The sequence below is a fragment of the Lipotes vexillifer genome, unplaced genomic scaffold, assembly GCF_000442215.2.
Source record: "Lipotes vexillifer unplaced genomic scaffold, Lipotes_vexillifer_v1.1 scaffold259, whole genome shotgun sequence".
Classification (NCBI taxonomy): Eukaryota; Metazoa; Chordata; class Mammalia; order Artiodactyla; family Lipotidae; genus Lipotes; species Lipotes vexillifer.
Window position 1 is genome coordinate 1,107,103 of NW_006797031.1, and position 15,866 is coordinate 1,122,968.

At 42.6% G+C, this 15,866-nt stretch overlaps 1 protein-coding gene across 3 annotated transcripts in view; it reads right to left on the minus strand.

Annotated features, from left to right (window-relative positions):
• Positions 1-4,794: 4,794 nt before the first annotated feature.
• The window catches only part of CDK15 (cyclin dependent kinase 15), a 92,449-nt gene continuing 81,377 nt past the window's right edge, over positions 4,795-15,866 (minus strand). The window contains exons 12-13 of one of the 3 annotated variants that reach the window (XM_007469187.1): positions 15,312-15,451; positions 4,795-4,886 (exon numbers count right to left, since the gene is read on the minus strand). In XM_007469187.1, coding sequence (XP_007469249.1) covers positions 4,795-4,886; positions 15,312-15,451 — 232 coding nt within the window. Of the gene's footprint in view, positions 4,905-6,555; positions 6,816-15,311; positions 15,452-15,866 lie in introns of those variants that run through there. The other 2 variants (XM_007469186.1, XM_007469185.1) reach the window with 2 other exon arrangements.

Below are 15,866 nucleotides of genomic sequence, written 5' to 3' on the forward strand. Positions count from 1 at the left end.
CTTTGTTGCACTGTATGAATCCACATTGACTCATCATTATCATCCAAAGTCCGTTTTACATCAGGATTCATTCTTGGTGTTGTATATTCCATGGGTTTGGACAAATTTTTGATGAATGACGTATATCTGTATCCACCATTACAGTATCATACATAGTTACCCTGTCCTGAAAATCCTCTGTGCGCCATCTATTCAACATTCCCTCCCTCCCCTAGCAACCACGATCTTTTTACTGTCTCTATAGTTTTGCCTTTTCCAGAATGTCAAATAGTTGTAATGATGTAGTATGTGACTCTCAGATTGGCTTCTTTCACTTAGTGATATTCATTTAGGGTTCCTCCACGTCTTTTCATGGCTTGAGAGCTCCATTTCTTTTTAGTGTTGAATAATATTCTATTGTCTGGATGTACCACAGTCTATTTATCCACTTATCTACAAAAGGACACCTTGGTTGTTTTAAAGTTTTGGCGATTATGAATAAAGCTGCTATTAACATCTGTGTGCAGGTTTTTGTGTAGACATAACTTTTCAACTCCTTTGGGTAAATACAAAGGAGCATGATTGCTGGATCTATGGTAAGAGTATGCTTAGTTTTGAAAGAAACTGCCAAACGGTCTTCTAAAGTGGCTGTACCATTTTGCACTTCCACCAACAATGAGAGTTCCTGTTGCTCCACATCCCTGGCAGCATTTGGTGCTGTCAGTGTTCTGAAATTTGACCATTCTAATAGGTGTGTAATGCTACATTACACACTACATTAGCTTTTAGCAAGATCTCAGGCTTTTGAATCATGATCCAATGCTAAATATCAGCTGCCTCTTCAAGAGTTGTGTATTCTACAGATTTGATAGGTATGTGATTACGGGAAAGATCATAGACATTGGAGACTGCCAGACCTCAGGTGTGTACCTTACCTCTGCTGTCCTACCACAAAGGAGTTAGTTAACTTCTCTGAGCCTCAGTTTCCTCTTTTGTAACATGGAAGTAATAAATGAGTAATAACAGTACTTACTTTAATGAGTTAGATGAATAAATTGTGTGCCTTCTCCAGTTTTATTCAAGTGATTAATAATAAAAACATTTGACCGGAATAGGACTTAGGGCTGAAACTTGTACCACACCACTGCTGGCCTTTCTCCAGTAGGGCCACTGTTCTTTGAGCACATATATCTGCCTCATCATCCAGCCCACACAGTTTCATCTTTCAGGTATATCTGGACAGGCTTTGTCAAATGCCTTACTAAAATCAAATACTCAGTAAGGTAGATTTCTTTGGACCATCTGTGTACATTTTTCCTCCTTCCATCTCAGACTCTGAGTGCATAGGTACTATTTTTAAATTCTCTCTTAATTAGTTCCACCTTGTTCTTCTAAAGGCTATATAGCGGTCTCTGGTTTCTAGGCTACTACATTTCCTGAGTAGATCATCCCCAGATGAAGTAATTTGAGTTTCCCCGGCTTCTTTTAGAAGGACCCATTGTAGAAAATGAAACACATGTTAGCCGAGACAGATCTCTCATTTTATTTGAGGCCTATGTGTGTGCACACAAGCATGTGTATCTCATGGTGCAACAGGACTTGAATTACAACTTTGGAACTCTTTGCTCTTATCTATCTATTCAGTATCTCTGCCATCAAGTCAGAGCTGAGATTACTCATCACTTTTGCTGTCATCACAGACAATTAGGATTCGGCAGAAGGAGACAGCCTGAAATTTAATTCTAACCAGCAGCTCCATCCGAACTCCCAAAATCTGGCTGGGATGGGGTGGTAATGTGTTTTGACAATCCAGTTAGTGAAGGAAGAGGAGTCCCCTAGGAAATCATAACAAAGAGTCTTAAGCAAGACTCCTTTCATTGACAACTTTATCCAAGAAACCACCTTCCCTGTAGACTTTTCTAAACTTTAGACTAATCCTCTCCTTGCCACAGAAGTCCTTTTGTTGCGGGAAATTGTAAGTGACCACAGGAGCGACAGGCCTCTGCAGGCACCAGCTCTGTCTCCAAAGTCTTTCAATTGTTGTCTCCCGTCTGTCCTGTTCTCCTTCTGGCCCAGGGATCACTCTATCAAATAACGAAATGAATGAAATTATTCAGAAGTTCTCTTCTCAGATGATTTCAATCTATGTCTAATTTTTGAGCCAATCACTGTTAAATTCTAGGCAAATGACAGCAGCAATAACCTTTCATTGCTTTTTCCTCAAGTATTATGCACTCTTGCCTTGGACATCGTATTTAAAATATTCCACATCACAGGTGATGGTATAAAACCCTTGGTCCAGTGTGGAGTTAGATTTGAAGCTTCTTAGGAAGTGGAAGCAAATTAAAATGGAAACAGCAATACAGTAGCCCTGGAAGTGAATGAAGAATAAAAAAAAAATCAGAATCATGATGAACAGATTGAGTAAGGAAACCTGTTAAAAATTATTGCAAAGTTATTGATGGAATTATATATAAATATAGATGGATAGATAGATAGAAAAGGTGATAATAAATTTTAACAGAGGCAGCATCTTACCCCTGGTAATCAAAATCTATCTCCAAATGTACAAACTATCGTTATACCCCACCACACCCTAACTATTCAAAACACACCAAGCTTTGAAATAATAATGTGTAAAGTGCCTGGCACATGGTATATACCCAGTAAATTTTAGTTCCATTTCTCTATTGTAGACATTAGCATACAGTTTTTCCATACCTGAAACTGACATTCTGAGGATCTTTTAAGAGTCTTAATTTTCAGGCATTGCTGCTAGTTATAAGTCCTAATATCCCAATTTACATTTTGAATCTCCTGAAAAGTGAATATTTTAACATAAATTCAATTTAGTGGAAAAGATTTACAGGCCCCAAGTGTCCATGTGATTACCACTTTTAGTCCCTAACTCCAGCACTCCCAGATTTTGCTGATCCCAAGCCGTTTATTAAACAGTTTAATTGCTCCAGCTTCTCCCTGTTGTGGTTCATCTCCTGTGGGTTTTATCTCCTTACATTAGTACCAAGGGCCCAGGGACATCGGGAGATTACTCCAGTGCACATTCCGCCTGCCCCCTCCCTTCCTCAACGGCTGGCACAGACGCCAAGTTTGTCACGCTGCTTTTAATTGATTTTCTATTGTGACCAATTTACATCTGCAGGTAATGAATGATTCTTTGCGGAAACTGACTGTAGTTCAGAGAGGCAGGGTAAGCTCCCTACCTTCTGGCGGCTTAGTAAAACAAAATAACAATAGAAATAATTGCTATTTCTTATGGGGCACCACCATCTGAGACCATTTCCATCAATGTCTTTGATAATTTTATGAAGGGCAAATCCTAAAGTATACCCTATTCTCATAACTGGTGGGTTTAAAATGGCATAATTACACAGTAAAATTTCTGCTCTAGAAAATATTTTACTTGGGAAATACCATGTTATTATTGTATTGCCCACTGTAATTCCAATTTTATATCGTCAAAATATAAACTTCAGTATTTCATAAAATGCTCTGACGAAGAGCTATAATTCTAAACTTCCCTGATCTTTCCAAATTTCTAAATACAATGATCTTAGAAGATCCAAAAGGCAGGCGTTCTTGATGTGTATATGCCTTTAACAGAGAAACTGGCAAAGAGATGAATCCTGCCATGTGAATGACGTCGGGGCAGGGGTGGTGCAGGGAGTATGCCAGTCATTACCATCTAGGCCCCAAAAGTTCTGCTAGGAAGCACAGCAAGCTGTGGTTGCCAGATGCATGGCCAAATCATAGGTTAATGACTGTGGTCTGGGATATAGCCAGGGTCACTTACAGGGCTGGCTGGCTGGCTGTGTGCATGGGTCTCACCTTGATTCCTCTATCTAGATTGCTGTCCCCTCTACCCACCATGGAAGGCCCAGGATGAGTGCTCTTGTAAGATCTAGGGATGTCTATACTGTGGTGGCTTTTGGAGTTGTCCCACCTGGCTTCCTATGCCTACCAGCAGAACTCTTTAGGATACGGTAGCTTTGGGGAAATCCTCCACAGCGCCCCTTCCTCTTCAGATTACCTTGGAAGGGTGGGTTGCCCTGGGCTGATGGAGAAGACTCCTGAGAGCAGCTGAGTCTGTGACAGTTGTGGATGGGTCCTCCCTCCCTATCAGGTCCTCATGGTTCCCAGAGCTCACTCTGGAGAGGACTCCCTGTAAGCAATGGTGCAAAAAGGTGTAGCCTAAGAAGCCTGTAGCAGTGATGACTGGTCACTCGTAGGCCTCCGAAACCACCTCCTGGGTGGTGCTGGACTGAACCAGGTTTGCTCTGGCGCCTGGGGGCAGGCTAGGTGGTAATTTGCAGCACTATGGTGACCAACCATCCTGGTGTACCCGGGACTGTGTCAATTTTGGCACCGAACATCCCACATCCCGGGGCACCCCTTGGTCTCGAGCAAGTGGGGACAATTGGTCATCCTGACCTCTGATTTTGTCCTATCAGCTGACAGCGAGAACTACGTAGTTAAGGGAATTTAACATGTCAGTGGAGTCCTGTATTCCAATGTGTCAGCTCAAGGCCTTACAGTGACGTGTAAGGGTTGTCTCAGGAGTCTTATCAGTCCCCTGGCAGTGGGAGCTGATGCACACTGCGATCCTCCTTTCACAGCCTGTGAGGCCTAGGCCTCTGTGCCCAGAGTGGGAATGAAGAGCCGGGCCCAGGACAGAGGTGTTCTGAACCCATGAACCAGGTCTTCACTGGACAGTGGTTGATTTTCTATTCCATCCATAAGGAGCCACACAGTTGTAACCACCTACCTGGAAAATCTTGGTGATCTCGCCCTTTCTTTTCACCAGCATTTGCTAAACCCGGCTAGGTGGTGACCTTTCCGGTAGGAGGCCAAAAGGTCACACATTTCTGGCTTTAGCCTCACTCCTGAAACTGTAAATAAAGACTCCACTGTAGGGAAGAAAAGAGAAAAGCACCAACATATTATTTCCTGGGATCTTTCACAGTGTATTTTTTATGTCTGTTGTAATATCTGTCGCCCGAAGAGACATCAAAATGTGAGCCAGACTCATACATCAATAATTTATACTGACTCATGGATAACTCACTTTACTGAATAGCTGTCAAGTGCCTCCTATTCAATTCACTTCAATTCAATTCACTTCAATGCATATTTACCAAATGAACACTTGGGTAAAGGCACCTTGGTGCTGAAGGTGGTCAAAACAGGAGTAGAACTGGAAGCCACACACACACACACACTAACAACAAGGGCCAAAATCAAGCCAAGGAGTCTGGACATGAGTCCCAGTGATGACAGGCAGTGAGCATGGTACTGGGCTAGATAATGTTTTGGAAAGTTTCAAATTTCTGTTACATTAGATACATTTGGCAATCCATTTAAATAGACTCTAAGGTGCAACTTTTGTAGATTAAAAAATGTTTTTGAAATATATGTATATTACCTATGCCCTCAGACTCATGTATTTGGTTAGCTCAGAATGCTGACAGTTTGCATTTTTATAAATGCCTGTGTTTGTTCAATGTATGTTGTCCCTGGGTGCTTTACTATGCTAAACTTATGGGCCACGTCCTCTAAAAGTTAACATTTTAAAGGGCTCATCTGCAAAATGGGGATAAGAAAACTTGCGGGCAGATTGCTCTCAGCTTAGAGAAGATAATACGTGCCAAACGTCTTGGGTTGCTCTGATACACCATATATCTTTAATAACCAGTAGCCATTGTTACAAGCATTAGCACAGATACCATCTGAGAAAAACATCCGGGGCAACAGCCACATCGTCACCAAAGCACATCCACAAAACCTGCTCAGGACACCCTTCCACTTGGGCACTGCTTTTCCAAGGCTCACAAGCTGCACAAACTGGGTTGCTCTAAATACCACACAGTTTCACAAAAAAGAGAAGCTCCAGCTTTGGTGCATTGAAAGCATAAAATGCCGTAATAATATTGTTTGCTGGAAGCTATTCACACCCAAAGGGAAGAAATAAACCTGCAATGCTGACTCTGTCTTGGCTACCTTGGGTAAGCTGTGGCCCTGACTCCTTCGGTTTGGAGTTACATATTTGCTAGGCTGGAAAGGGGAGACCTCAAGTCTTGTTGATACGTATAATATATTTTCCCAGGTACATTATAACGTGCAATTTTGTAATCTACTTTCTTTTAGCTCAGGTCATAGTGTAAACAGTCCAACAGTTCAAATAAACCGTGCATATTAAACTTTACAGATTACTCTCAAATCGACTCAAGTCCAAACCATTCTGGGAAGGTCTCTCAGGAAGAAGTGTCCTCTTACCTTGGGGACGGTGGCATGAAGATGTCCCTCAAAAGCGATAGTTCCTCAATAGCAATGAGGGAGGCGGGGGGTGGGGGGGGGGACTATGCGCCAGCCAGTACGCTGCGCATGCGCAGGCACACACGATGCTCTGACGGCGGGCCCCCAGAGAGAGGGAGAGAGGGAGAGAGAGAGAGGAAGAAAAAGAGAGACGGGGGGGGGGGGGGGAGGAGGATGTATGTGTGTGTGTGTGTGTGCGTGCGTGTGTGTGTGTGTGTGTGTGAGAGAGAGAGAGAGAGAGAGAGAGAGAGAGAGAGAGAAACATGAGGCAGAACAGTGCTGGGAAAGCAACCAGTTAATCAAAGGGATTTCAATTTGGCCATGGACTGCCCGACTCTCCTTCCCAACTCACAGAAAAAGAAAAAGAAAACAAGAGGAAAAAAAAGAAAGAAGGAAAAAAGCAGCCGAGTGGTTCTGCAGCAATCTCACAAATGCAAAACCCTCCATTTGCTGACTCCTCATTAGCTTTCTGAATCTGACAGCATAATTATTGCAGCTGCTTTGCGCTTAGAATAAATAAATACAAAAGTGGGTGTTTAAAAACTTTTTGAGAAGGGAAATTCAGTCATCTAGACAGTCAGTAGGACACGTTTATTTAAAACTTTGAGATTCTTATGTATTTAGATCATTTCGGGATGAGATAATGAGATAGTTGTCTTTCAGTCTAATTGAGTTCCTAAGCTCCTGGCTGTTGGCTGTCACCGCTTTCAAACTTTGCTTTAACTTTCCTTCCTTTAGAAATCCGATCCTGGTGTCTCCATTTACTCTTCCTGGGCTGATAACCTGCTGAAGTCTCAGTGCACTGGGGCGCAGAAAGTGACTTAATGGCATTGAGGAGCTAAATAACCTTTCACAGGAAACAAGACAATCAAATCTCTTCTACTTGCCTGTAATGGCTGAAAGAGAAAGCACCAGTTGAAAAAAAAAGCTTGGAAATTAAACCATCATTTCAAAATGTCTTGTAATTTTCCTTGTCACGTGGTTTTCGCGCTACTCTTGCACATCATCAATCCATCAGCTGGAGTTGCTTAGTGCATTTAATTATTCATAGTGCACACAGCCTCCGTGACTGAGCAGTAATTTTAGCTCATGTGTATGTATATAGGCTTCATATCTTCAAAGCCCAAAGGATCACACAGTACTTTAAATTGAAGTTGCTAACTAACATGGAGTGCACTTAAAACTCTGACTAGGGGCACAGCACACGTACATTTCCGATTAAAGCAGATGATCTTTCCGTTTAAAATTAATTAGTGCCTATTTATCTTTTCCTCTCCCTCCCTCCTCTCATTCTCCCAGGAGGGCATTTATGTGAACCCTTGAAATCAGTGAGTTAAAAGCTTTATAAAATAAACATTCTGTCAATCTGGGGTGCAGGAAACTAGTGTTAACCCATTGTGCAGATTGAGAAATTGAGGTTTATGAGGGCCAATAATGCATGTGATGCTGGGGGAAAAAAGAAGAAAACTCAAGTTTTTTAACTCTCAATCCAGAGCTTGAACACCCTGTACCATTTGTCTTACTTTATTCCTTTAAACAATAAAGGCAATATAACATCAACATGAAAGATAACTTTGAAAAAAGGAAAAAAATTACCCACAATTCCCCTCAACTAGAAGAGCGTTTTTATTTTTGTACCCTGCTTTCCAGTTATGTTGATATGCATAATACATTTTCACAGGTGCATTATAATATGCAATTTTGTATCCTTTCTTTTAGCTTGTGTCATAAGGTAAACATTTCCATACTACCCCACACTCCTGTGAATTATCATTTTAAATGGTTACATAGTACTGTATGCTGAGTCAATATAACAATATTTATCCAATCAGTTCTCTTGTGTTGAATAGAGTTTCTTTTAGAATTAAAAAAATTATAGACAACACCACAATGAACATTTTTATGCATCTAGGGTTTGGTTTTTTTTTTTTTTTTTTTTTTTTTGTTCAATTTTTCCTTTGGATAATTTCCAGGAACCAAAGTACAGGGTTGAATGTTGTTAGCATTTTTATGGCTCCTGATGGGTATTGCAAAATGCTTTGCAAAGGTTGCCCCAACTTACACCACCATCTGCAAAGAATCATTTTACCACAATCTTCCCAGCACTGGGAGTTAGGAGTGATTAAGTTGAGGGAAAAAAATAACTACTTTAACAGTTATTTGTATTTATTTAATCACTAGTTAGACTGCCTATTTATCCCATGTGTTGGTATTTTTTTTCATTTCCTTTGTGTAAATTGCTATTTTGTGCCTTTACCCAATTTTCCATTGGATCCTGATATTTCTCTTACAAAACTGAATAAGTAATAGTAATTGAAAAACAATAACCAGCACTGATTAAGAAATCTTAAAACCCAAGGGTGACTGTGTTACAAACAAACAAAAAAGAAAAAGAAAGAACAAACTAAGACCAGATGACATTAAGGATTAAGGAAGAGGTCAGGGGCTTGAGTCTTTATTAAACATAAAATTGAGCCCTCTTAATTGTGAGATATTGAACATGTTACCTGGGAACATGTGACATATTTCCTGGGAAGGCTTTAAAATAAACATAGAGCACGACGAGAGAGTGGAAAGGTCGCAGGGCTAGGAGTCAAGATCTTGGTTCTAATCCTGGTTGTGTTACAGTACTAAATTTCCTTGTGATCTTTAGCAAGCAGTGATGAGAAGTGGAAGACGGTGGCTTGGGAGTCTGACTTATAGTCAAATTTTGCCTCTCCCACTTACTAGCTGTATGACTTTGAGCAATTAGCCTCCCTCAGCCCCAGTTTTCTAATATGTCATATGAGGATAATAACTCCAGATTTGAGAGTTAGTATCTAGATTGAATGAGAATTTATGTAAAACACATAGACGCCCAATAAATGGCAGCCACTATTCCTCTTCTCTGGGTGTTAGGGACTCATCTATATAACGAAGACATGGAATAATGAGTCCCAAGATCCCTTTCTTGTCAAAGGGTCTCTAACTCTTTCCTGAAGCATTTATCTTTATTTGGAGATTCTTTCAGTCCATGATGCTAACAAATTTAACCAACTTAAGTGGATAGTAGAGCTGAGGGACTTGGTTTACCCAGACTTTTCCTCCCAATGTTAACTCTACGCAACATCTTAAGCCATGTCTCAACCCAACATCTTGTATTCTAATGTATTAGAGTGGGTAGAGGACAACACTGAGCACAGAAGGTAAAGAAGTGTGTTATGGAGGACACTTCCTAACTTGCTTCTTAAGTACGGATTCACGGAGGATTTAAAAGGTAGACAGACTGAGTAATATTCCATTGTATATATTACTCAGCCATAAAAAGAAACGAAATTGAGCTATTTGTAATGAGGTGGATAGACCTAGAGTCTGTCATACAGAGTGAAGTAAGTCAGAAAGAGAAAGACAAATACCGTATGCTAACACATATATATGGAATCTAAGAAAAAAAAAAATGTCATGAAGAACCTAGGGGTAAGACGGGAATAAAGACACAGACCTACTAGAGAATGGACTTGAGGATATGGGGAGGGGGAAGGGTAAGCTGTGAGAAAGGGAGAGCGTGGCATGGACATATACACACTACCAAACGTAAGGCAGATAGCTAGTGGGAAGCAGCCGCATAGCACAGGGAGATCAGCTCCCTACTTTGTGACCGCCTGGAGGGGTGGGATAGGGAGGGTGGGAGGGAGAGAGATGCAAGAGGGAAGAGATATGGGAACATATGTATATGTATAACTGATTCACTTTGTTATAAAGCAGAAACTAACACACCATTGTAAAGCAATTATACTCCAATAAAGATGTAAAAAAAAAAAAAGAAAAAAAAGGTAGACAGAGTGGTCTGAGTTAGGTTATAGACTCCTAGAAGCAGAATAGGATTGAGAGACCTGGCTCGGAATCTCCCTTCCCTCTTCCCTACGAAACCCAACCTCCGAAACCTGGCCTGTGGAATGACAAAATATTCTGGTTAAACTTTGAATAGACTAGACAATAAAAGCAATAAACAGAGTAGATTTGAAATCATTAGCACACAAAGAGCTAAACTAAGCTTTGCTGGTACATGTTAAAGAATGTTTAAATTGTTGCAAGAGGGCATACAATGATGAGGACTAAGACCTAGGATGGAATATGAGTCAGGATTGTACTTATTAAAGAGAAGATACCTTCAGATAATATTAGATGGCATTCAGAGGAGGATGACATTCCTCTCCCTGGATATCCTTCCCCCGCAACCATCCAGACCCTGTCACCTTTCAAGACCCACTCACAAAGCCATCCTGGACCCCTACAGCTGGAGTTTAATCTCACCTCCTTTGAACTGTCAGAGCACTTCACACTTGGTCTACGGCCGTTTGTATACTTGTTTCATTTCCTTAAGGACTGTAAGCTCTTGGAGGACAGAGTCCATAACTAATTCATTTTTGTATCCCTCAATCTCATATCTAATAGACCCTCAGTAAATCGTCCATGAATGGACTGGAAAATAACTCTCCCAGTATGTTAGAAACCTGAGTCTAGGGTGGGTCCACAGTCTCAGAGATAAGCAAAATAATTGGAATCGGTTCAGAATAGAATAATGAAGCAAAATAGTTAAAAGGTAAAATAAACAATCTATATTGGGTATGTTTGGTGGAGGTCAAAGGAAGTCAGCCTAGAGAAGCGAGCTTTAGAAAGTGATATCAAGGGATCTTCAAATATATTAAAGAGATATTATTAAAAGAAGGCCTGAACTTCTTTTATTGGAGCAAAACAAAAAATTACCCAGATTTTAATGGAGCAATATGAATCAGGCCTGCTGAAGAACTACCAGAGTATAGATACTAGGGTGATGTGATGAAGGGTAGAGGTAAGTGCCATGCCTTCTTCCATCCCTGCAGGTACCAAAGTATATGATGACAAGAAGGACTCTGGTAAATTATTTTTACAAAATTACAAAATCAATGGCAAGCTTTTAAGTTGTAGGGGTTTTTTTGTTTTGTTTTGTTTTTTGTTTTAAGATGCTGAAACCTATTTTAAAGGCGAAGGGGGATTTAGACCAGGAAGGAATGGGAGAGACTCACGTCTGGGATTTAGAAAGCAAAATGGGACCAACTCACAGAGAGAGACAGCCTTTGATGTCCTGACGATCAAGGACCATGGCTTAAGGACCAGACTCTTAAATCACGTGGCATTTACTGCCTGAGATAAAAAATACTTTTGTGGATCAGTGTCTGTGGTTCAAAATGGCTAGGTTCCAAAATCAGTCTTAACTTTCCAAGGGTAACATTTGGAAGGCTCCTTGCAAGAACGGAGTGGAGCCAGTTTCTAGAAGGGGCAGCTTAATGATTTTCTACTCCCCTCACTCTCAGGTCGTTAAGCAGCCGTTCCTTTCCCAGAGCCCAAGTTCATGCTGAGGGCAAAGGGAATTAAAGGAAGAAGCTGAACCTGCAGCTAAGATTAGAGAGTTGCCAAGGGCCTAATTTTAGGTCCTAGCTGCCCCAGCTGATGTCCTGCACTGCTGGCTCAGCCGTGAGGACCACAAGTGTGGCCGTAAGCAGATGACTTGAGTGGGTAGAGTGTCTCCCAGGCCATCTGCAGAAGCAATTAGCTTGCTGTTGGGTGTGTTTTGAGAGAGACTACCAATTATTTCTCCTTCAACTAATGTTTCTTCAGGTGTTCAAGAGTCAATAAGGGAAAATGTCAGCGCTTGGCAGAAATTCCCACATGCTTTTACCATTCTAGTATTCATGCTTCTCCACTTAAGAATGTGCTCCGAAAGGGAACTAAGCCCAGAATTCCTGGATTTTCGTGGCAAGTGACCCCCCGATTTCCTCTGGCCATAAGCTTACTGCCACAAATCCGGGACAGTGTTGTTTGGGACCTCTTGGCTTTGTGAAAAGAGACACGGATGGATGAGAGCAACCCTTGCATTTTGTGGGGAATCTCTGTGCCCTGCTTCCGCTGGGATTTAGGCTGTCTTTCCACTCTTCACACGGTTCCCAGCCTCAGGTTTCATGCTTAAATTGTCTTCGTCAGAGGGCAGACAATAAGAGCTGGAATCTCCCAGATCAAAGGGGAAACAGAATATATTTTAAAGTGACAACTTTGTTACCCTGCAACCGGAATAAAACCAGAATAATAAAATAATACAAATATAACCCCGTAAGTGATTCCATACTGCCACCAGAGAGCAAAATTTCTTGCATAATTATGGCAGGGAAACTCTCTTTACACACCATTCACAAGAGCATGTCTTATTTTTGCACAGTTCTTATGCCTGGGGCAGCCCACCCCTTGGATGGAGACTCTGTGTCCCTGAGGGCTGGGAACTGTGATAACCGGCCAGTTCTTCCTGTCTGCAAAGGAGGCTCTTAATAAAGGCTCATTGCCATGGACAATGAAAAAGTAGGCTGGCACTGCCTGGCCAAGGGAGTGCACCCTTAGAAGACGTGCCCTTGGTGAGGGCCAGTGTTCTCAAGGTGCACAAACTGGCCCCAGTGGCTGCTCTCTCTTACTCTATTTTTCTTTCCAATTTTCCTGGTACCTTTGCTTTCCCTGTCTTCTTGTCCGCGTCCTATCTGTCGATCTGTCTCTAAACCTATTTCTGCACCCCCCCCACCACACACACACACACACACACACACACACACACACACACACCCCGATCTGCCCCCCTTCCCCTGTCTGTTGGCGCTGGCCCTTTCATCTTCTCCCTCGGGGATTCGAGATGTCGCTGCAGGAAGTGCTTGTCGGCCGAGGCAACAGCAGCAGAGCCCTGTGGCTTTGACAAACCTCATTTAATTGGGAGGAAGCCAGGAGAATTTGAAAGAACTGAAACATCCACGAAACTCCTTTTATCAGGCATAATTTAAACTCTGCATGGAAAAACCCCTATATGTATAAAGAAAAGTCAACTTCCCTCCTGCTGTGAGCACTCCTTGTCTCCCCGACAGCACAGGCAGGCTCCTGCAAGATTCCATCTTTTCATTTTTCTAAAAGTGTCAAAGTAGATTTGGGCTCTGTGGCTGGGTGAACAGAGAAGGAATACAGATTGGTCCCTCTCCTACACCTGCATGTGCACGCACACACACGCACACACACACACACACACACACACACACACACAACAGAGTCCCTGTGTTGGTGGCTTTGCTTCAGATGACCAGGATGAATCAAAACCCACGTTTCTAACAACACATCAGTTTGCACAGTGATTTTCTCCTAATTACTCTTCATCAAGGAAAAGCTGGTGCCCAGAAAACTTTGAAGATCCCCAGTGGTTCTCAGTACACAGAATAATAAATCCTGGAGGAGGGCCCATGGGAGAAGTTTCTTTAAATGGAGAGAGGGAGCGTGAATGTGTGTGTGTGTGTGTGTGTGTGTGTGTGTACACCCCCAGTGTGTATACTTGTGTGAAGTGGTAGCTGGAAGCCCCAAGCCCAAGAGGAGAAAGCTAAGAAGGGGGGATCTAGGGGTTCAGACTGGGAAGAGGGGATTGAGATGGGAGTGGGGGAGCGGATGGGGATAAAGCTCGGGGTGAGGTACCAGGAAGGGCGTAAGAATTGTGGGTCTGGTGGAATGTCCTTTATTCTACCCATATGCCAAGCCACGTCCCTCCCCTCCTTCCAAATTCTACTCCAGAGTCACCTCCAGTCTCATCCATCTTACTTGAGTTATTCTAGTTCCTCCAAAGAATTGCCTTTAGCGCACACATATTCTCTGAACATCTGCAGCTGATTATGCACAGACTTTAGCTGTTTAGATATGATTTGTGCTAATATGTGTATGAGGGTGTCCTGTTTCCTCTTCCTCACCCTCTTTTCCTCCCACTTCATAGGATCCTTGAGGTCAAGGACAAGCCTCTTTTTTCCCTCAAATTTTATAGCACTTAATATGTTCTTGACACTTGATGGCAACTTAATAAATACTGATGACCGACTCTTCTTACAGGGTTAAGCAAGACATTAACCCCAGTTGTATGATTATGGTTATTTTTGGAGATCCTAAATGACTCACTTTAATAATAAAATACCTCAAGAGATCCCAAACTAAGAGTTTTGGGCTGATGCAGGACAATGTCCCAGTTACAGTGGAGCTGCATTTGCAGACCCTGGAGACTTTGGCCAGACCATATGCCTAAGCCTACTGAACAGTAGCTCCCCACCCCATGCCCATCCTCGCCCCATCACACACCCCAGCCCAGGACCCTCCCCCAAGTCTGAGCCCCTAGACCTTCCTTATTAGCTTTCTTCTCTCTGGCTTAGGACTTCTAAAAACTGTTTTCAGTTGAATGCTGGATGTTTTCAAAGAAACTCCACCTAAGGATGATGGTCCCCCGCAAACAGCCGGGGCCATGACTGCACTGCCCACAGCTTCTGCACAGCCTTTCCTGGCCACCTTCTGAGAAACATGAGGAGCGCTCCAGCCACATGATCTCTCAGAAGTTTTCAGGTTTGGAGGATGACTTCAGGCCCAGGCAGCAAAGCTGATCTCAGGTTAACTTGTGCTTTCCGTGAGCGTCCAGCCTGGGAGGGCGCTCCCCTCTCCCCATGCCGCACCCCATACTTCCTTGGGCAGCATCAGATTACCAATCAAGACAGGCCCAGCTCTCCTCTCCTGATAAGTCTGTCACCTATCACCTTACTCTACTGAAAGAGAAAAGGGGGGTGTTAGAAACTTTGGTTTTGCTTCTCCTGGCAGATGCTAGTGAAAGCAAACTCAGAGGCAACTTTCATCTCATCCAATTTCTAAGAGTAAATGAGTATACGGGAAATGTTTGGATCATTACAAGGAGATCTGTGTCACCTCAACCCTCAACTTTTAAGTTTTAGAAAATCGCAGAAAAAAAAAAAAAACCTCAGGCAAGATTTGAACCCATCTCGCTTCTCCCAGCTCTAAGCTCACTTCTGGTTGCAAATTCTATAATTCTCCAGTGCACTGAGAAAATACTTAGACACTGAGACTTATATGTGTACATGTACACACCACACACACACACACACACACACACCCACACACACACACACTCCCTTGCTCACCATCAGGAAGTTGATGCAGCTGAGCAGGCAGGGCCCTGAAATAACTGTGAACCAGTGCTTCCTGGGCGGAGACACGGTCTCTTGGAAAGCCTTTCAGCATTTGGGAGGCCAGGTCTTCAGCTTCCGGAGCCCCGTCTAACCTGGAAAAGTGAGAGAGAAAAAGAGTTTCTCCAGAGGCCTCACTTCTGAAAAATCAAGGGGGAAAGAAGAAAAGTAAAGAAAAGGAGATGGTTAGAAGAGTTTCAAATAGAATTTTCCTGGGACTAGTAAAGTTGATGGCAAGTTGAAACTCTTACCTGTCCTGTTACTAAGATTAAGGGAAATTTTCAGCATTGCCAGCATTCAGCCCCCACCCCTGCCCCCTCCACCATGGCTCTGGGTACCAGGTGTACATAAAGGACCTGGAATTGTAATGATAGAAACAGAAATATATAATTAAGGATTCTTCTTTGAGGGACACAGCGGCCTCTAGCAAGCAGAAAAGCCCAGATGGAAATATGTTCCAAGGGTGGCAAGCACAGAATCCTAGGAGGGGAAGAGGGAAAGAGGAGACTC